At 42.7% G+C, this 22,668-nt stretch overlaps 2 protein-coding genes across 6 annotated transcripts in view; one reads left to right on the forward strand and one right to left on the reverse strand.

Moving 5' to 3' along the window:
• Window positions 1-18,886, reverse strand: part of ttll11 (tubulin tyrosine ligase-like family, member 11) — a 218,713-nt gene extending 199,827 nt beyond the window's left edge. For 2 of the 4 annotated variants that reach the window (XM_069887773.1, XM_069887767.1), the window contains exons 1-3: window positions 18,548-18,886; window positions 13,624-13,723; window positions 6,476-6,609 (exon numbers count right to left, since the gene is read on the reverse strand). In XM_069887773.1, coding sequence (XP_069743874.1) covers window positions 6,476-6,609; window positions 13,624-13,723; window positions 18,548-18,805 — 492 coding nt within the window. In that variant the 5' untranslated portion in view covers window positions 18,806-18,886. Of the gene's footprint in view, window positions 1-6,475; window positions 6,610-13,623; window positions 13,724-16,858; window positions 16,949-18,547 lie in introns of all 4 variants that reach the window. The other 2 variants (XM_069887781.1, XM_069887786.1) reach the window with 2 other exon arrangements.
• Window positions 18,887-18,984: 98 nt separating this feature from the next.
• Window positions 18,985-22,668, forward strand: part of LOC138737194 (carboxyl-terminal PDZ ligand of neuronal nitric oxide synthase protein) — a 144,244-nt gene continuing 140,560 nt past the window's right edge. For both annotated transcript variants that reach the window (XM_069887856.1, XM_069887865.1), the window contains exons 1-2: window positions 18,985-19,978; window positions 21,991-22,031. The gene's annotated coding sequence lies outside the window, so the exon portion shown is untranslated. The remainder of the gene's footprint in view (window positions 19,979-21,990; window positions 22,032-22,668) is intronic.

A 22,668-nucleotide genomic window follows, 5' to 3' on the forward strand; every position in this document is an offset into this window, starting at 1 on the left:
CAAAAGACAGTTACAGTGTGGCAGCCCGTCGCTGCGGCAATCAAGCCTGCACTCCGGGTGGCGAGCATAACCAAAGGTCAACAGTCCACACTGCAGCACTGGCCCCAACAAGCGAACCGGCGGGTGAAAGGAAAGGGCAGCTTAAGGGCCAGCGACCCCAAAATGGGGCTGGCCTTGCTGCGCAGCCAACAGACGGGACAGCGCGCAGAGAAGAAGGGCATTGTTATCTGCGCGTGGGAAACCCGCTTTTGTTATGCATGTCTTAATTTCAGCCAAGGGAGGCCACGGCAGAAACAGAACAAATATAAAAGTTGGGCCTGAGCCCTAATAAAACTCAGAGCTTAACCTAATGTGTGTGTGTCTTCTTTCAAGTAGCACGCGGCTACAGTTGGTGACCCTGATGGGTTTAGATGCTGTCTAAACCAGTGATGAATAAACAGGCTACAGTCAATGAGGTAGTTCTCAAGCTGCCGACTTTCTGGACAAATTGACCACACGTGTGATTTGACCAGGCTGAGGCACAGTTCCAGATCTGGCAGATCCAGCAGAATCCACCCAATACTACCACATGGTGAGCGCCCTGGACCTGGACACAGCAGGCTGGGTGGCCAACTTCATCCAGGAGCCCCCATCAGAAGGCGTGTACACTGCCTTCAAGGACTTGCTGATCGAGACCTTCGGGCTCTCACAGCATGAGAGGGGCACGTCTGCTCCAACTGGACGAGTTTGGGACAGGACTCAGTCAGCCTTCATGAACATGATGCTAGCCCTCCTGGGCAAACACGAGCCCTGCATAATGTTTGAGCAGGCATTCCTGGAGCCATTGTCCGAGGACATCCAACTGCTCCTGGCTGACGTGGATTTCTGCGATCCCCGGAAAGTCGCAGCATGAGTGGACATTCTGTGGAAACAGAAGAGAGAATGCTCGGCGTCCATGGGGCTCGTCACTAAACCCCACAACCAGACCCATGCAGAGTTGTCAAGAGAACAACAGCGCCCCAGAGGAGATGAACCAGATGACCAGTGGTGTTTCTATCACCAGAGATGGGGCGCCAGAGTCCCATGAACATTTCAGAGAAACGCAGGGCCAACAGTCGCTAATGGCCATGACACCTGGCCACCAAGACAGCCTCATGTACTTTTGGGACTGCCAGTCCGGATGATACTTCCTCGAGGACACAGGAGCAGAGGTCAGCATCCTGGCCCTGTCGGGACAGGAAACCAGGAACAGGCAGTCAGGCTCCCACACTGAGGGCTGCCAAAAACAGCACGATTTGGACCTATGGTACTCGCAAGATCCAACTGCAGTTGGGAGGAAGCATCTTCTTGTGGGTGTTCACACTAGCCACAGTGGTACAGCCACTCCTCAGGGCAGACTTCCTGCATGCCTGCTAGTGGACCTCAAGGGAAGGAGATTGCTCCATGCCAAGACTTTTCAAACCTTCCCCCTCAAAGATGCCAGGCTCCCAGCACTCTGCCTGGACTCCATACAGAGATCAGATAACAAGTACGCCCTCTGGCCAAGTTCCTTGCAGTGCTCATCCCCCCCAATTCACCACATGGAGTACAGCACCACATCCTGACCCAGGGCCTGCTACTCCACGCAAGGGCAAGGCGCCTTCCTCTGGAGAAGCTCCAGCTAGTGAAGGAGGAATTCAGAAAGCTGGAGGAGCTCGACATCGTATGGCGGTTGGACAGCCCTTGGTCTATACCCAAAATAACTGGGGGCTAGGGACCATGTGGCGAATACTGCCAGCTCAATGGGGCCATAACGCTGGATCGGAACCCCGTGCCGCATATCCAGTTCTTCACGGCTAACCTGCATAGGGCAAGGATCTTCTCCAAGGTGGACCTTGTGCGGGGATATCATCAGATCCCAGTACACCTCAATGATATCCCCAAGACAGCCATCACCACCGCGTTCAGCCTCTTCAAATTCCTCTGTATGCCGTTCGGGCTAAAGAACGCCACACAAACCTTCCAGCAACTCATGGACGTAGTGGGCCGAAACCTGGACAGCACCTTTGAGTACCTGGACAACATCCTTGTGGCAAGCAGGAACAAACAGGAGCATATGACGCACCTCCGCAACCTCTACACCAGGCTGAGTAAGTTCAGCTTGACGATCAACCCAGTCAAATGCCAGTTCGGATTGGAGGCCATATACTTTCTGAGCCACATGATAACCAGGGAAGGAGCCACACCGCTACCAGTAAAGTGGAGGCCATCCGGAAGTTCCCCAGACCAAACACGATCAAGGGACTACAGAAGTCGTGGGGATGATCAATTTCAATCACAGGTTCATCACCACAGCTGCCCAGATCATGCGGCCCATGTTCGCTCGGATGGCAGGCAAGGCGGAGGATACCACCTGGGATAAGGAGTCAGTGGAAGCCTTTGTGAAGACCAAGGAAGCCCTGGCGGGTACCGCTCCCTTGGCACATCCCAGGTCACACGCTACAATGGCCCTGATGGTGGATACCTCAGGAATGGCAATCGGCAGTGTTCTGGAGCAGTATATCGAAGGAAGTTGACAGCTGCTGGCTGTCTTCAGCAAACATCTGTGGCCTCCAGAACTAAAGTACAGCACTTTCGACAGAGAGCTATTGGAGCTGTACTTAGCCATCTTCCACTTCAGATACTTCCTAGAGGGCAGGTCTTTCACGAGTTTCACAGATGATAAGACCCCGATTTTTACTTTGGCTAAAATCCTGGATCCTTGGTCGACCCACCAGCAATGATAGCTGCCTTACATCTGAGTATGCCACAGATGTAAGGCACATCTCCAGCAAGGACAACATAGTGGCTGACACACTGTCCAAGAAAAATATCCATGCACTATCAAGGGGAGTGGACTTCGTAGCACTGGCAGAAACGCAGCAGAAAGATGAGATGATGCCCCAATACAGGACTGCCATATTGGGACTGCATCTCCAGGACATTCCATTCAGCACAGGCCACACCACCCTCCATTGTCTGGCTGGTGGCCAGCAAATATGTGGCATGGATTGCAAAAACAGGTCAGCGGGTAGGCAAAGGCTTGCACGCAGTACCAAACAACCAAGGTACTGCAAGACCCCACCTCAACAGTTCAAGACCCAGAACAAAAGTTCGACCACATCCACGTGGACGTAGTAGGACCCTTACCGGTATCCCAGGGTTTCTGCTATCTGTTCACAATGGTTGAACGCTCCACCAGGTGGCCAGAAGCAGTCCTGCAGGCAGACACATCCACGACCTCGTGCACCAGGGCCCTCATCTAGTTTTGGGTGGCATGGTTTGGATTACCATCCCACATCACATCCAACAGAGGTGCCCAGTTCACCTCCAGTCTGTGGTCCGACCTCACCAGCCTGTGGGGTGCCCAGCTGCATCACACAACAGCTTACTACCCACAGTCCAATGGGTTGGTGGAGCACTTCCACAAGCACCTCAAAACCGGACTCATGACCAAACTCCAAGGACCCAACTGGTTAGACGAGATACCATGGGCGCTGTCGGGCACAGCGCCCAAGAAGGATCTCGACACCTCTTCGGCCGAACTAGTTTATGGAACTCCACTGGTGGTTTCAGGAAAATTCATACCATTCCCCAGGCAGACAGCAGGACAACTCAGCAGCATTCAGCTTGCTGAATGGAAAAGAGTCGGCAATCTGGCCCTGATTCCACCTTCCAGGCACAGACACTCAAGGACCAACATACTCTCAGTCCCGCAGTTCCTTGGGTATGTTTTCATTCGCTGGAGTCCACATCATCCACCACTTCAGAGGCCATTCCAGGTCATCTGCAACAATTGGGCCATGTTTGAACTGGAGGTCGGAGGCATGACAGAGGTCTTCACCATAGACAGGTTGAAGCTGGCACACCTGGACCCAGCACGCCTGGTCAAGACAACAGCACCACGCTGATGAGGCAGACCACCAAAGGCTGCAGAGACTTTGCCTCTGGGCACCAAGGACAATACCGCCGATTATGGGGGGTTGGGTCCATATAGCAGCCCACCGCTGTAGTGATTGAGCTGGCACTCTAGGAGGCGAGCGCAACTAAAGGCCAGCAGCCCGTGCAGTGGCACTGGCCTCAACAAGCAAACTGGTGGGTGAACAGTAAGGGCAGCTTAAAGGCCAGTGACCCCAAAATGGTGCTGGCCTTGCTGAGCAGCCAACAGACAGGGACAGCGCGCAGGGAAGAAGGGCATTGTTATGCAGGAAAGTACCTACACACGGAAACTCGCTTTTGTTATGCATGTTGTGATGTCAGCCAAGGGGGGGCCATGGTGGGAACAGTGCAAGTATAATAAGAGGGCCTGAGCCCCAATAAAACTCAGACCTTAACCTAACTACAGTGTGTGTGTGTGTGTGTGTGTCTGTGTGTGTCTGTGTGTGTGTGTGTGTGTCTGTGTGTGTCTGTGTGTGTCTGTGTGTGTCTGTGTGTGTCTGTGTGTGTCTGTGTGTGTCTGTGTGTGTCTGTGTGTGTCTGTGTGTGTCTGTGTGTGTCTGTGTGTGTCTGTGTGTGTCTGTGTGTGTCTGTGTGTGTCTGTGTGTGTCTGTGTGTGTCTGTGTGTGTCTGTGTGTGTCTGTGTGTGTCTGTGTGTGTCTGTGTGTGTCTGTGTGTGTCTGTGTGTGTCTGTGTGTGTCTGTGTGTGTCTGTGTGTGTCTGTGTGTGTCTGTGTGTGTCTGTGTGTCTGTGTGTGTCTGTGTGTGTCTGTGTGTGTCTGTGTGTGTCTGTGTGTGTCTGTGTGTGTCTGTGTGTGTCTGTGTGTGTGTGTGTGTGTGTGTGTGTGTGTGTGTGTGTGTGTTCTTTTGAGTAGCACGTGGCTACAATAGAAACTAAACTGTCATTCAAAGGTTATGCAACTTTACATTTGGAAATGTTTTGACTTAATATTCAACGATTAAACAATTTCACTCTGGGTCTCTAGCTGCTTAGTAAATGTTAAGACTATGGTAAATGAATCATCTATTTTCAGTTCCACAAACTCCAGTCTTGTATGGAGTCCTTATCAATTCTCTTTAGAAGTTCATCTAATGATATTCAGTGACATACTTTAGTTACCACTATTATTCAAATGAATTCAGCAGGTATGACCAATTCCTTACAATTCAATGATGGTTTTGTCATTAACAAATACACTTCCATTAAATTTTAATCAAAACGTATGAGGGGTGTAGGTTAATTGGGTGCAAATTGGGTGACATGGACTCATGGGCCAAAATGGCCTGTTATTGTAGGTCTAAATTTTTTTTAAAAATTAAATAAAATATTTTAAAAACATGCCCTAACCTTCACTGATATATTCACCTACAAGACCCCAAAATTTTTGAATTTTGTTCTTCAGCCTCTCCTCATTACCTTCATTTCTTCTTCCTCTTAGAAACAACAGCCTTTTAGCATTTTACATGGCTTGATTTAAAGATGGTGTTTGATAACTCCTCTGCAAAGAGCTTCAAGCTAGTGAGTCGTACTGCATTTAAAAATGTGCAGAAACAAATGTAAAATGTTGTTTTACTGTTAGTGATAGACTCAAAGATGAAAGACAGTCATCTTAATTTAGAGTACATCCACAAAAAGAAAGCAGCCTCAAACGACACAAGAGGGAGACACAATAACCAAACTAAGAAATCATACTTCCATCACATTTCCTCATTTGTGCTTCATGATTACTGTATCTGCAAGAACAGTAATCCTTACAAGATTGTTGGGGGTTAGTCTCAATTGTTTAGTTGTTTAATAGAATTAAATTCTATGCACAAAAAGGAAATCTATCAGGTATATGAAATTGAAAGACTATCCCAATTAAAAGATAAAAATTACTGTTTATATCAATCTGCTGACAGTTGAAAATTTATGCATTAATTTTGGTCTCCTTTGTCCTTCAATGGTACAACTAGCACTGATGTTCACATGGGCTTCAAAAAAAGAGTAAGAGCAGCAAGTATAATATCTCACAAATAATCTGGATATTTTAAAGTAAAATTTTAATTTTTAAAATAATTCTCTTAATTTGGAGAAACAGCATGGTACCAGGTCCTTCCCGCCCATGATCCCACGCTGCCTAAATACACCCATGTGGCCAATTAACTTCCTAATCTCATATGTCTTTGGAATGTGGGAAGAAGAATACCCAGAGGAAACCCAATCACAGGAAGAATGAGCAAATGCCTTACATACATCAGCAAGTTTAAACTAAGATTATTGGGGCTGTAATAGCATGCGCTAATCACGCCTTCTTAAAACAAAAATACGACAAAGTATTTTATATCATGTTTTCAGGGGTGGGGAGGGGGTCACAATAATGAAGGTGGTTCTTTTCTAACACTAGGAACAAGGCTTTTTTTAAAAAAAAACGACTTCATGTCAACAATTAAAAGGGCTCCAGATTTCACCTGAAACATCCTTTAAGCAAGAAAAATTTAGAATTTAATGCAGAAGATGCACCTAAATAATTTTGATCCTTTTTTTAAAAAAAGTGTTTTACCTGATCTACAAAATGTTGGTATTCTTCTGGCAAAATCCAAGAACAAGGGTAGAACTTGTATTCATCGGGAAATAATTCCTGCATGGTTCGAACTGCTCGACTAAAATTAACTTTCCGTGTCATTTCCATCATTCCTGAAAAGGGAAAATAAACTGCGATTATAAGAGTCGTAAATAACTCTACTTTGTTGGTTAATATAAAACTATTTATTTAACTAGCATTATTCTTACTATTATTATATGCTCCCATTTTTTAGTCCCTTTTCATTTGTGTGGGACTGTCACTTTAAGAGATCAGATTTAACAAACCCTACAGGCTTTGATGTGTCTGTGAAAGACTCCAGGCTGAAGACAGCATATTCCTAAACTGGTTACATTTGAAGAGAAGCAAAAAAGTGTCCCCAAAACCCAGGTGCAGAGACCATGTGACCAACAGATTAAGACTGAGTACAGTTTTCCTGCTCAGGGGCCATTTTTAAGGAAACAGCACAGGAGCAAACAGCTCTTAGAAGAAATACTATGCTGGATTGACCTCATCGTTGATTATAGACAATGTCTGATTTCTTCCTGTCTGTGATAGAGGAATGAGAATACCACTTTTGACCAAAAGAGGGAAGGTCACTTTTGTTCAGCTAACCCACAGAAAGGGTTCTGGAAGCTTTGTGAGCATCACTTGTTTTGTGTCCCCTATGCCAAAGAAGAGGGGAGTTTTGGTTGGCATTTATCTAAAAAGTACATTTCACCTCAGCAAGGGTTTTATGAGTTATAAACATTCCGCCAACCCTCCCCCACCCAGTCTCTTTCACCCACTTCATGAACTGCTAGTTCCATTTAAAGCCAGTGTGTTGCATCCATCCAAAGCCTGCATGTCAACACTAAATTTCTGAAAATTGTGCTTTGAGCTGTAGCGTCTTGGGATACTCTACACACACACACCAGCATATTCGTGCATAGCTGGGGGATAAAATTAGATAAGTGTAGATAATTTTTTTAATATATTTTTGATTTTTTTTCAAAAATATACATTGTAACATTTTCAATATATATTTTTTAGAAACACAGCCAAAAAAATAAAACAGTTCTTCCCTTCGCCCTCACCCCCACCCATACAGATCTGTTCACTGTCAGAGCTTAAACATATTTTAAGTATTTGGAGTACAACTGGGGAAACTATATTTTTGTATGTATAATAGTAACTTTTATAACTTTTTTTTCATTTTTATTACTATATCTGGGCCCCTATGTGGTCCAGGTATAGCTACCAGGCCTTTACGAAAGTGTCATAGTTCTTCAAGTTATATGTGATTTTTTTCACCCCTCCCCCATGGGTATACAGCTGTTCAGTTCTGCTGTCCATCACGCTATAAGTAGAGGGGAGTCAGACTTTCAGGCAACTGCCAGTACTATTTTTATACATGAGATTTGATATTTGGTCAATTTGTTGCTCATTTACATAAAATTACCAATAGATAAAGCTTCAGGTCGCCCACGAAGGCCACTCCTGTTTTCCTGGTTACTTTTTCTGCAATTTCTTGCTAGAATGGCCTCACCTTCATGCACGACTATGTGACATGTAGAAAACTTCCTGTCTCCATCCATATCTGAAGCACATCTCTGAAATTTCGGCTTTTGATCTGTGTAACTTTTGTGGGGTATAATTAGTGTAAAAAAACTTTACTGAATCAATCCGTATCTTGCATTTATAATTGACGTCATGCTGTCCTTACACCAATCTGACCAGCGATTGAAAAAGATATTGCAGTCTTGGCATCACTTTCATTTTGATGCAGTTAATCCTTCCCACTAAAATAATCATTAAGTATCTCCATTTCTGTAGGTCTCGTTCTATTTTTCCAAGAAGAGGAACATAATTTAGTTTGTACAGACTTCACAATTTATTGTCAGTTGTTATCGCAAGATATTATACTCCATTTGTCTTCCATTTAAATTTACTTCCTTTTTGGTATCTTTCATATCCAAAATTTGTTAATGGCATCATCTCACATTTTGTAGCCTGATAGTCTTCCATATTTTTCTAGTGTTCCTTGTAATTTTTCCAAACATTTAGCCAGGTCTGATAGTACAATAGCACTTAATTGGCAAATAGACAGATTTTGTATTCTTCTTGCCAGACTTTGAAGCCCTTTATATCTGGATCCCTTCTTATTTATCTCCGCCAGTGGTTCAATTGCTAAAATAAAAAGTGCTGGGGATAGGGGGCAATCCCTGTCTAATCATTCTACTCAAGGGGAACACCATCTGATTATTTGTTATTATTTTAAAGTGTATTTTATGACAAAGTTTTTATCCAATTTATAAATATTCTGCCTAAACAAAATTTTTTCCAGTGTTTCAATTAAAAAGGGCCACTCCAAATAGTCAAATGCTTTTTCTGCATCTAAGGAAACTGTAATATTTGGATTTCATTCAAATTTTGCTATGTATTATATTAAATAATCTTCCTAGACTATTTGAGGAATCCCTTCCTTTAACAAATCCTGCTTGATCCACATGTATCAGTTTTGGCAAGTATTGTCCAAACCCATTAGCCAATGTTTTCACTAGTATCTTATAATCAGCATTTAACTGGGATATTGGATTGTATGACAAAGTTTTTATTAGGTCCCTGTTCTTTTTTGGTAACACTGTAAGAATTGTGCTTGAGAAAGATTCCAGGAGGGTCTGTGATTCCACTGCTTGGTCCAGGACATCCACCAACAAGGGCATTAATAATTCTTTGAATTGACTATAAAATTCAGGTGGAAAGCCTGGTGATTTATTAGCTGTCTTGGGTAAACTTATACCTCTCATTTTGTTCATTTTAGATTGGTCACAGTGCTTGAGCTACCGAAAGAAAATAGACACACACATCAAGAGCAGTTCAGTTTATACAAATGTTTATTACAAATTCAAAAGCTGATTTCACACTACAATATGCAAGCCCTTCCCAACTATACTTATCAGTGCTTGGACTGGTCCCAACTTCCGAAGCAAGGCAACGACTGCACACTTGTAGTAGGTTGTCAGAGCGCTGGTAGCAGCTTCTCCACCTCCCCTGACCGGGACGTTAGCTGGACTCCAGAAGTTGTTCTTCTTCTTGCTGAGAGATGTTGCCACCTCTCAGAGAGTCTCCCCCTTCAGCAGCGGGACCATGCCTTATATTACCCAAAAACTGCTTAACCAAGCACCTATTCCCAGAACAGCAAGAAAGATAAGCAAGCAAGCTAGCATGCTAGGTTAATTAATGAATAACATAATTTTCAGCTTATCATTTTTAATACAATGGTTTATTCTACATCAAGGCTAGGCCTCTGACAGTCTGTGACCAAAACAAGCAGGAAGATTAAATGTTCTTGGTACACAGATGTCCTTTCGTCAGATAACAGCATCTCTGGCCCCTTGGTGGAATTTAGCTCATGTCTGCTGAGTCTAAAAACAATTAGGTTCTCAGCCTTGCAGAACCCAAAGCTGCAAGTTTAAAAAAAGGTTCTCAGCTCTGCAGAACCAAGAGCTGGAAATTAAGAAAAAACAGGTTAAAAAATAGGTTAGAATCTTCCATTACATTAGCCTACAAGGTGCCAAGGGTCTTTTCGATTTCTTCCCTTGTGAAGGGAGTATCTAATTTGATCCTCTCTCTTCTAGTTTTTCCATTCTCATCTCCTAGTGATTCTGGTTTATATAATTTTGTGTAATATTGTCAAAAATATCATTAATTTCTTTTTGCTTAAATACTAGAGTATCTGTCTGTTTTTATAACATTTATCATTCTTGATGTTTTAATCTGCCAAGCCAAAACATTGTGCACCTGTTCACCTAACTCACACAATTGTTTAGTTTTTAAAGATAGCTTTTTTCTGTCCTATATGTTTGTATTGTATCTTAGCTTTTATTCTCCAGTAATCTGTATTCTTCTTATAGTCATGTTTTGATTTTTTAAATATAATTCTTTAGTATCATTCTCCAAACAGTTTACTTCTGCCATATGTTGTATAGGATATAATTTGTCCTCTTAAGTATGCTTTGACCATGTCCTGTTAAGGGCCCAGAGGGTCCCAAAACCCAGCAGCAATAGAAATTCACCAAGACAAATGGTTATTTTAACACAAGTTACTTTCAATTTTCTTTAAGCATTAAAAAAAAATCAAACTTTAACTTATTACTATTAACTTAACCCCCTTCTAATTCTGAGCTCACATGTATCTAATGTGTACAAGTTCAAAAAAGTTCTTTCACAGTCCAGTCTCACTTCTTACTCTTCCAAGTTCAATTCTTATACTATGCGCAGAATTTAACATTTATGAATTTTTACCAAGCTCTGGTGCTTAAAGGTAATTGGTTACCACTCTGGAAGATTCTTGTTGGTTTCAGAGAGCCATTTGTTGCTCATTGGACACACACAAACTGATTCCCTCCAATCAGTGACTTCAGTATTTTATTTCCTTATTTTAGGTGAAACACTCTAGCCAGCCATTTCCTCTAGTATGGACCACAAGGGGTTTCAAGAAGGTGCCAGATTGGCATGACTGCAGAAAACCCTCCTCCCCAACCACATGACCATCTTACAACAGCAAGCTGCAACCAGACAGATTGCAGAACCAGACCCAAGCTTGAGCCTGTTCATCTGTTGCTTTCAAAACAATAATCCATTTACACCTGCTTTTGAAGTTTCTTGAGTTCAGGTTCTTCTGTTTGCATCTCCTTGTGAAAACCTTCAGCAAAGCAGTTTCCATTGTATTTATGAAGGCCCTGGGCCTGGAGTGTCTGGTTTGAGCAGAGCTCTTGCATTTTAAATGAGATCTGTTTTGAAGTGTTTTTTTTAGGATCTAAATTAAAACCTCAATCTATCTCCTCCAAAAACATATTTATATGCAATGTAATATATATAATCCATCACAGTTCCATATCAGAAAACTATTATTAGTAGATGGCAGATTTGTTTGACAAAATATTTCTATCTGTCTCTTTATAAATTTGCAAAGTCGCAATTAATATTAAAACGCCACCTGTATACATGCTTTTCCATTATTGTTGTAGTTAATATTAATAGAGAGTGGTCTGATAGAAGCCTTGCTAGTCATTCTGTTTTTAATCACTCTACTTTTTAAACTGGGCAGTCATTAAAAGTAAGTCAATCCTTGTATGTGAGTCGTGCACCCTTGAGTAAAAATAGTAGTCTCTCTCTGTGGGATTTAACTGCCTCCATACAACGATAAGATTTAGATCTTTTGTATATGAAATTGTGGCTTTTGCTGCTTTCACCCTCTCTATTTTTCTTGCTTGGACCCAATACCAGATAAATCAGCAAAAATTAAAATCTCCTCCTATCAATATATTTTGTCTTCCCTCTGTTTTTAAGAAGATATCCTTCATAAAGGATTCATCGTCATAATTCATAAATGTCCATGCTGCTCCATAAATTTTACAATGTACCATTACATACCTTCTGGCTTGATCAATTGAAGTATCTTCTATTAACACTAGGGCATTTTTATTAATTAGATTCGCCACCCTTGAACTAAAGGAAGACTACTATTTGTTCCAACCCACCCTCTTTTTAATTTATCATGTTCCAATTTGGTAAGATGCGTTTCCTGCAAAAAGATTATGTCTACTTTAATTTTTTTTAATATTTTTATATATATATATATTATTTTTTTTTAATATATATATATATATAATAAAATAAATAAATGGTGTGTGTGTGTATACACACACACAATTTTTTATTTTTCACACTATGAACCATATTAACCAAAATACATACAAACATTTCCCTCTTGAATATACAGTGTCATTTTCTCCCCTTTATCCCTCCTTCCCACCCCCCTCCAAACCCCTTAAACGTTCAACATAAACAATACAATAAACCCATTAAACAATATCATCACACAATGGAAATAAACAACTTTAATTTCTTTAAGTATGCCAAGACCCTCTTCCTTTTCACCAGTCCATTTATCCCCTTAATATTAAAATAAACATTAGTGTTTTATCCATACCATTTTCAAACAGATATTGTATAACAATAAAATCTTTCAAATTTAAAAAATACTGTTATAACATTTCCCTTTTAGGAGCCATTTCCCACACATACAATTCCCCTTTAAGACACATACAAGCATACCCTCACCCCCAACTCTGATGGTGACATTGACAATAGTGCCCATAAACCCATGAAAAAAGTCTGCAGATTCTTCTGAAGAAGAAATCTTCCCTTTAGTGTCATCTTTTAAAAACAGTCCTCTCACAGTGCCATCATTTTTCTTGCCATTTAACTGGTTGAAAATTGTTGGACTTAATATTGTTTGGCCCCTGCCTCCTATGTTTTTCTGAATGTGGCCCTCCACCAAAAATGTTTGGCCAGCCCTGGAATAGAGTATTTTTTATCAAGAGTGTTTCCATTGAAAGGAAAAAAAAAACCAAAATCCATGAATATAAAACAGTCACCATGAAAGGTAACATAAGAATCTATCCAGGGTGGCAAGAGTATTAACACTACCAGAAGAGTGGTTGAAATGAAGAGCATATTTGCATTTAAGGTGTTAGAACAGGCATGACTGGAAAAAAAAAGAGAGCATTTTGGACAGGGTTAGAAAGGAAAGATGGCAGTGGCTCATTTCAAGGATAAATGGCAAAACAGATTAGATGGAATGTACACTTTGTACAATTTCACACAAATACCAATACTCTTACCCAAAATCAACCATTTTATCAAAAAATGTTCTTTATCATTTCAGCATGCACTTTCAATGCTACAAGGTATAAAATTGACTAAAAAATATAATGGAGAAAGAGAGAACAGGGCAGAAAATAGTTGATGTCACTGAGACTTCAGTGGTCAATGCAGTCACTAAACACTCCAGAAGCCAGAGCATTATTTGAAATTGAGTATCTAATTTTAACTACAATTCAGACAATTTGTGGGCATTACTCCAGGCCAATTTACACAAAATATGTATTGCAGTATTCTACTGATTATCAGATATGTGTTTGTGAGTAAAAATTACTTCCTCTCCAACTACCCTGTATAGTACAAACATTATTTGTCTTTCAACCAGTAAAGTATATTATCTAAAAATTAAAACAGGGAAACAGAATTAAGTCACAGAAACAACATCTTAAGCCACAGCAATAATCATTGAGCTATACCTGGAAATTTGTTGACTTGACTTGAGCAGCTAACTTCACCATCGTGAAAAGATACTCCATGCCAATAGATGTCACAAAAGAGGTGACGTCCAGATGGAAACTGAAACACATTAAGAAACCTTAACTATAATAAGCACTTATAAAATACATTAAGTACTGTACAAAAAAGTGCATTATATTCATCTGACATAGAAAGAACCATAGAACAGCACAGAAATAGGCCCCTTTGTCCCTTGTAGACTGTGCAGAAACATTTTTTGCCTAATCCCACTGACCTGCACCCAATCCATAGCCCTCCATTCCTCTCCCATCCATGTACCTATTCAAATTCTTAAATGTTAAAATTGAGCCACTTCAGCTGGCAGCTCGTTCCACAGTCCCACCACCTTGTATGAAGAAGTTCCCCCTAAACTTTTCTCCTCAACCCATGTCCTCTGGTTTGTATCTCATCTACCCTCAGTAGAAAAAACCTATCTACATTTACTCTGTCTATCCCCTTCATAATTTTTAAATACTTCAATCAAACCTCCCTTCATTCTTCTACATTCCAGGGAATAAAGTCCCAACCTGATTAACCTTTCCTTGAAACTCAGTTCCTGAAGTTCAGGCAACATCCCAGTAAATTTTCTCTGTATTCTTTCTATCTTATTGACATCTTTCCTGTAGTTAGAAGGTGAAAACTGCACACAATCCTCCAAAGTTAACCTCACCAATGCCTTATACAACTTTGCCATAACATCCCAACTCTTGTACTCAATACTTTGATTATGAAAGCCAATTTCCAAAAGCTCTCTGTACAACCCTATCCATCTGTGACACCACTTACAGGGAATTATGTATCTGTACTCCCAGATCCCACTGTTCTTCTGCATTCCTCGGTGCTCTACCATTTACAGTGTCCTTTCTTGGTTTGTCCTTTCAAAATGCAACTCCTCACACTTGTCTGCATTAAATTCCATCTCATTTTTCTAGCCCATTTTTCCAGCTGGCCCAGATTTTTCAGCTGGCTCACTCTGTAAGCTTTAAAAAAATGTATTCACTGTCCACAACTCCTCCAATCTTAGTAAAAACACACAATGCTTGAGAAATTCAACAGATCAAACTGTGTCCTTTATATAGCAAAGATAAAAATACGAAACTGACATTTCAGGCTTGAGCCTTTGCTATATAAAGGACACTTGCTGAGTTTCTCCAGCATTGTGTGTTTTTACTTCAACCATGAGTGTTTTGCCTCCAATCTAGTCTCATCTGCAAACTTATTGATACAATTTACTACATTATTAGCCAGATCATTGCTATAGATGACAATCAACAATGGATCCAGCACCGATCTCTGAGGCCTCCAATCCGAGAAGCAATCGTCTACCACTAATCTCTGGCTTCTCCCATCCAGCCGTAGTCGAATCCAGTTCACTACTTTACAATGAATACCTAGCATCTGAACTTTCCTGACTAATGTCCCATGTGGGACCTTGTCAAAGGCCTTACTAAAGTCTACGATGCAACATCCACAGCCTTCCTTTCATCAACTTTCCTGCTAACCTCAAAAAACTATAAAAATGGGTTAAACACGATTAACCATGCACAAAGCAATGTTAACTATCCCTAATCAGTCCCTGGCTATCCAAATAATTGTATATCTGATTTCATAGAATATTTTCCAATAATTTACCTACTACTTATGTCAAGCTCACCAGCATATAATTTCTAGGGCAACTTTTGGAGTTTTTTTTTTTAAAAAAAATGAGCTACCCTCCAGCCACACCAGTGGCTGACTAATGCCATTTCAGATATTTTTACCAGAGCCCCTGCAATTTCTACACTCGCTTCCCTCAAGGTCCAAGGGAATATCTCGTCAGGCCCTGGGGATTTATCCACCCCTATATGCTTTAATCTGTAGGTTCCAGGACCTTGCTGCTTGTTTTCCTTACTTCCCATGTCTCTGTGGCAGTTTCCTGAGTGAATACTGATGGAAAAAAAAATTTAAGATCTCCCCAGTTTTTGGCTCCATTCAAAGCTGACACTCTGATCTTCAAGGGGACCAATTTTGTCCTATACTATCCTTTTGCTCTTAATATACCTGCAGAAAGCCTTAGGATTATCCTTCACATTGTCTGCTAAAGCAACCTCTTTTCGCCTTCCTGATTTCTTTCTTGACATTTTTCAAAAAAAATACTCAAGTATCTCATTTGCTCCATGTTGCTTATACCTGCAATACACCTTTCTTCTTCCAAGTCCCCAATATCCCAAGAAAACCAAGGCTCCATATGCCTGCTAACCTTGCTTTTAATCTTGACAGAAACATATAAACTCTGTTCTCTCAAAATTTCACTTAACTCAGACATCCATGCCCACAAACAACTTAGCCCAAACCACGCATTCTAGATCCTTTCTCATTTCTTCAAAGTTGGCCTTTCTAAAGATCAACCATTCATAAAGTAGTTTTTAAGTCTTCATGATATTCAAAACTCCTTTTGCAAATTGGTTACCTTTTCAAATTTGTCACTGTCATGCAGGATGTTGCAGCAACTTATGCCAAGCAATTTCCACAAGTATCCATTAATAACTCAGCACCAGTAGGGCATTGCAGCAGACAGATTGCAATCAGGAAACATGCACTAAACCACCCACAATATGTAGTGTTGAAGGCATTGAATATTAAAGTTGCCTTTGAAATTAGTGAGTATTGCTCCAGCGAGACAACAAAAATCGAAACTACCATTTCCAAATAATATAATTGGCTGTACATTTGATATCTCTGCCTTGTATTAACTGTTAATTTTAACCAGCAATCCAAATTTTGTTTTAAATGAGAAACATTTTCTCCAATTGCCAAAATATATACAGTTGCACCATCATCAATAAAAGATGCACAAAATTTTTAAAAAGCCATCGTTATCAGAAATTCCAAGAGTTACTTTGGCATGAGTAAGGTATTCTTTAGTATTAGACACACCATTTTTAAGAACTGTCATGTAGATCCAATAAGGACAGAGTTTCATGTTGTGCTTATAATATCAGTGCAAAAAGATCAAAACAGAATTAACTTGCAATGAAGCAACAATCATTTTGATTGGGGGCTTGCTGATCAAAAATGTATCAGTGCCCCAAGGTGCGACACATTACCAAAAGGTTCTTGTGTACTTTCATTTGTGTATTTTGCATTTGCAGTGGAATCACATATTACAACAGCAATGCAACACTTATTAAGGCATGGCAAATCAACTTAACGTACATTTTAAGGGTACCTCATCACCCCTGCTTTAGTCCATTGATAATGCACTCCCCAAATGTTCTTGAGAAAATGTGGTGCTGGCAGTGTAATCTGGGAAGGAGGAAAATATGGCCTCACATCAGCATAAAGCAATGGCAAGAAAGGATGTGCCTTAGAGTAGTAATTACAGGCAGAACATCTCACATCTTGTAGCAAAAGGCAACAGGATACCCCAAAGAGAGCAGGGATCCAGGCGGCACCAAAGACTATAATGCTCTTCTTGATATACCCATGGTCTTGCCAATACTGAAGGTCCATGCTACAGCACTCATCAAATGCTGTAGATGGTTTCCCCAGTCCCATAGATCCCATCTCACCCATCACTGCACACCTGGTCTCATCTCGAGCTGCATATCCAGTGTCTGGTGCATCTAGTGCCCCAGGCTCATTGGTTCAGATTGTACCACAAAGCATCAAAAAGCCAGTGTCATGGATTCAATCTCATATGGACCAATATCAACCAGTGGTCTAAACCCAATCTCCAGTTGTCTACATTCAGTGTTGCAGGCAATATTAGCCTACACAGAAAACCCAATGTTACTCAGCACAGCAGACCCAATGTGACCCTGCACTGCCATTCCAATTCTCCCAATGCATCTCAGACCACCCAATAATTGGCTTGCCTTGTAGTTCCAACGATCTTGTCCTGCAAACTCAATATCACAGCATCACAGACCAAGTGTCATATCACCACACAGCCACATCAGTGTCACCTAGTTTTGTTAACCACCTTAACTAATGTTGAAGATCCAGTACTGCACAAAATATCAACCACTATCCCTGACTCATTGCTTCAGATCAAACATCAACCAGTGCCAAAGTCCACTCTCTTCGTTGTAGACCCAAAGTTATAGTGTTGCAGACACACTGTTACCAGCTCTTGAGATTCAGCGCCACAGGCCCAATGTCAGCCAGTGACACATTCAGCATCAACCAGAGGCTCAGGAACAGTGCAGCAGAACAGCAACATCCCAGACCTGCTGATACAGATCATCACAACTGGCACCATCAGGACCTGCAAAAAAAAACTACCATTCCTAGTCATGCAGATTCAGTAGCACAGGCTCAGCAGTAGATCCAACATTACTAACCTGTAGTCATGGTAATAGTCACACCAAACTACAGAAGTTGCACCACAAATCAACAAGAACCAGGCCCAGCCAGTAATGGAAAGCTAATATTGCCTATGCCACATGCCCATAAGATTCCTGGCCCATAGTCCCACCAGCAACATTCTGTGACAGTCCATGTACCTGACCTGGTCATGCAGTGCCATTGACCCAATCACACCAGTGCCACAGCTCTGATAGAGAAGAACACATGGCACGCCAGGCAGGAATTTGCAGCAAAGACAGTCCCTAGGTTTTCAACACTGGCAGAGATATCAGGGCAATGGGTACTGATGGGAGACACTTTCCCTGCATCTCTGCACAGGTGGACTTGGGGGCCAAGCTAGTAGTCACTGCACTGGTCCACCTAATATGTCAGTTAATGCCAAACGACGAGTTGTGCCGGGCATCCAATTGAGCCTCTAGCTGCTCCCGTCGCACCATTTGACCAGCTGCACCGACCCGTCACCCCTGGGTGACTGTGGGCCCGGTGTTCAGCCGATGCCACTGCCCCGCTCCAACTCCCAGGGCCGAAGCTCACCTCCCTCCACTTCAGCTGCTGGATGCAGATCCTGAGCGCCTCGGCCGACGTCTTGGCCCGAGAACTGTCCACAGCCACCGGGCGCCTGCCTCTCCGCTGGCAGCACTGTCGGCCCTGTTCCGGTTTCTGCCACTGCCGCGACACCTCCTTGCCGAGGGACACCAGCGCTCTGCGGGCCGCATCCGTCTTCCCGGTGTCCGTAGTCTGGCCGCCCTCCGGCCCTGCTTCCTGCTCGGGGTCTCCCCCCTGCTGACTCATGCCTCAAACCTCCGCGCGCTCAGCTACCCGTTAAACCTGCACGCTATCGCCGGCCCATTTAAATCCCAATCGCTCGCCCCACCCCCCCTCCCCAACTCCACCCTGTCGCGTGCTCGCCTGCGTCCTCACTCCTCGCCCATTGTTGACACGTCGTTGCCAATGCAACGGCTCCGACGGAAGCCGAGTGTCATCTCCATGGCAGCGTGTCCTGGCCAACGGCGCCGCACTTAAATGTCAAAACCAGGCTGCAACGCAGAAGCAACGAATTTATGGAAACAAGATTTTAAAAACTGCAGATGGGGGGGAAATCATAATAATACTCATCAACACCTGTGGAAAGCGAAACCGAGTAAACATCTCAAGTCAAAAACTTCCCCGGAATATATTGTCCTCCATACCCCGCACTGAGAAGAACTGCAGGGGATGGTCGCCCAGGGGACACACACACCTCTGCACAGGTGCCATGGGTAAAAGGATTAGGAAAAGTAATCCCATCAGACAGAGGAGCAGAAACAGGCTATTCAGCCCTTCGAGTTCACCCTGCTGATCCATTTTCCTAATCAAGAACCTATCAATCTCTGCCTTAAATACATCCAATGATTCACCAGATCATTCTCCTCAGTCCCTTCTCTCAACCCAACAATTCAGACATTATTTCTTCTGCTGAAGTTTTCCATGTGGTCGATTTTGTCCAGCAGCAGTCGTTTATCCAATTTCCACTTGTTTGTATTTTCCTCCAGGGTTTTTAATTGTTCTTGAGTCATTATCAGGTTGTTTCCAACCTGGCCCACCTGAGAAGTCAGGTCTTCAATCACCGTTATTTTTCCTGCCATTTCTTTCAGTACATTTTTTACCTTGGAGAATCGTTCACTCAGAACCTCCACGGTTTCTATCATTGTTTTGGAAATCCTGTGTTGATCCCCACCTCCTTGGTTTAGTCCTGACATCATGGCTGCACCTTCTTCACCACTCCCTTGTGGACTTTCTGTTGACGATCTCGGCGACATTTGAGCTTCTTCAGTTTTATTTTTCTGGGTCTTGTTCTTTTTACCCATCAATCTTTTGATTTTAGCATGTAAAATGTTTGATTTGATTACTTTTAAATCTGTCTTTTAATCAATCTTCACGGAAAGATCTTCCAACCCATATTTGCATGGCCATGCCCCACAGCAGGTAATTGTAATTCTTGGTTGTTATAAGTCTGTACATAGTTGCTAGTATCATTAATGTTAAGTCTGATGTGACTGGGTTGTGTTGTGTTTGTACAAGTGCAAATAGTTGCTAGTATCAATCGTGTTAAGTCTGATGTGACTGATTATACTGTAGCCCCTTTCACACTGGCTCTTTATCACAGTAATTAATGGCCAATCTACCAGTTAACAAGCCAATGAGAATGCTTGTGAATTGGCACGCAGGTGTCAGATCACCCCGGAGATGGACAGCTTAGGTAGGGTGTATCATTCCCAGGGTGATCTAATGCCTGCTTGGTGGTTAGCCCAGTGTGAATGGGTCACTGGGGTACCTGGGACCAATTTAGTGACGCATTGATAACATTTATGTGAGTGCGTCCAACCGTGTCAGAGGTGGTACAGGCAGACCCAACCTCTCCCCAATCCTGTGAATTTGGATTAAATATAAATTAAAGGTATAGTCTCAAACTGGGAGGATAGGAAGACATGGGAGCTCCTCTCACTAAGGTTTGAGGAGGCTGCCTGCTTTGATTTAATGGGCACAATTAAAGATAGCCCATCTTATGAAAGGATTGCTGCCAGGCTCCGAGACATGGGGTTTGCCAGGGATAAGCCCCAGGTGACAATAAACTGAAGACTCTTTGGAGGAAGTTTCTTAAGGTTGTTGATCATAATGGCAGGAGTGGGAGGAACGAGCTGGACAGACCATATTATGGCCTGGCCTGCAATATCTGGGGCAACAGCTGGTCACCAAAGCCCTTGTCTCTGATTGCGAATATGCAGCCTATTGAGAGTGCTCCCCTACACTTACCTAAAGGCAGTTTGGGACTGCAGGAGGAGGAGGTGGAAGATATCAACGCCCTCTGTACCTCATCCGCCCCTTATACCTCACCTGTCCCCAGTCCCTCATTTATCTCCTGTTCCTTACCTTCCTCTGTACCTCATCTGCCCCTGGTCCCACATCTGCCCCCTGTACCTCATCCACTCCCAGTACTTCATCGACTCCCAATACTTCAAATGCTTCCACAACCTCAGCTGACCCTACACCTCTACTCCCCCGAGGAGAGCAAGTGACCCCAGTACCTCTGCTGCTGCGCCAGAGGCAGATAAGAACTGATTTTCCATCTGTCCAATGTTGCTCATGTGTTTTATGAGTTCTTGCCCATTACGTGCCATTTTTCTAATCTCCTATGTGAATTACTGCTCTGCAGCAACTGAGGGGAGGAGGTAGAGGAGGAAGCCCATGAGGATGCAGGAAGTCACAACAAAGATCCAAGGGTTGCTCTACGAGATTTATCAGGAGGTTTAGGACTGTGACCACCTGTGTCAGAGAGCCAGTCAGAGATCATAGGAGTGCAGATAAGTGCACACCAGCAGGCAGATAGACAGGAACGGGAGGCTGACCAGCAGGAGTGCCAGGGAAATGCCCATGGTCAAGCAAGGCTCATAACAGCAATGCGTCAAGAGATGCAGGCCCAGATGGTTCTGTTGAGGGACCTCATTTCCACACTTTATGTTCTTGCACACGTTCAGCCTTTGCCATCTGCCCTTCATCTTCCAACCTTCTTCCTCCTTCCCAGTGGTGGATTAACTATTAGGCTGACTAGGCTGAAGCTTAGGGGCCCGGAAGTTAAGGGGGCCCATCACAACCACTGGTACACCAATGTAACTACTTGTCAATATGGGCTTGCGCTAGTCCTGGGTCCACCCATCAATCAAGGCAAGCAGAAGTACTGCATTCACCTGTTAATCAGCAGCAGGGTCTCAGTTCCATCTAGCAATTCGGGCTCTGCCAGTCCCAATGGTACCTGTCAATCAATGCTCGCATTTGTATATGCGTGTGAGTCTGAGGTCTGCCTCCTGCAGCAGAGCACGGCTCATGAAACGTCGCTTACGGGAGCTTTACTTTTTCAAAATAGACTTTCCCTTTTCTTATGTTATTTTGTATCGAGACTGTTATTTTTAGAATTGATTTTATTTATCTTTTTGTAACAGACTTTTCAAATTATTTGGGGCTAGCAGACGACTTTTGTAAGGTAAAGTTTTATTTGATTTTTAGTTAAGATTTTCCTCCCCTCCTCCAACCAAACACCTAACTAGTGTATTCCCAGCACATAACCATATGAATGTGAGGGTATTATGCCCATAGGTTAATAAATGGAACAATTTCATTTTATTCTAATCAATGAAGGGTGGGGGCCGTGGGGCAGGGCAAGGTCAGGAGGGCCTTACTAAAACAGCATCGAGCCCAGATGGTAGTTAATCCACCACTGCTCCTCCCTCCAGCCTCATTCCTTCTCCCTCCACCACCAGTCATCCTCCTTCCATTCTGCACCTTCCATCTATCCACTCTACCTATACCACCTGCTATCTCGGGAAAGGTGCTAACCTATTAAAGAATCCATCCCACCCCAGTCATGCTATTTTCTCTCCTCCCACCCCCCCACCAACCCCAACCTTCCATTGGGCAGAAGATATCTGTGCTTGAAACCACAAACCACTGGATTCAAAGGATGCTTCTTTCCTGATGTTATCCAGCTCTTAAGTCCATCTGTCATTGGGAAAAGTTGATGTCTTTGCACTATTTCTAACTGTACTTTCTCTATGCCCTGAACTATGTTTTTTGTATTTTTCTCTAATTGCTGCTCTAATTGACTGATTGTAACACTACTC

Source organism: Narcine bancroftii, chromosome 1 (assembly GCF_036971445.1).
Source record: "Narcine bancroftii isolate sNarBan1 chromosome 1, sNarBan1.hap1, whole genome shotgun sequence".
NCBI classification, from domain to species: Eukaryota; Metazoa; Chordata; class Chondrichthyes; order Torpediniformes; family Narcinidae; genus Narcine; species Narcine bancroftii.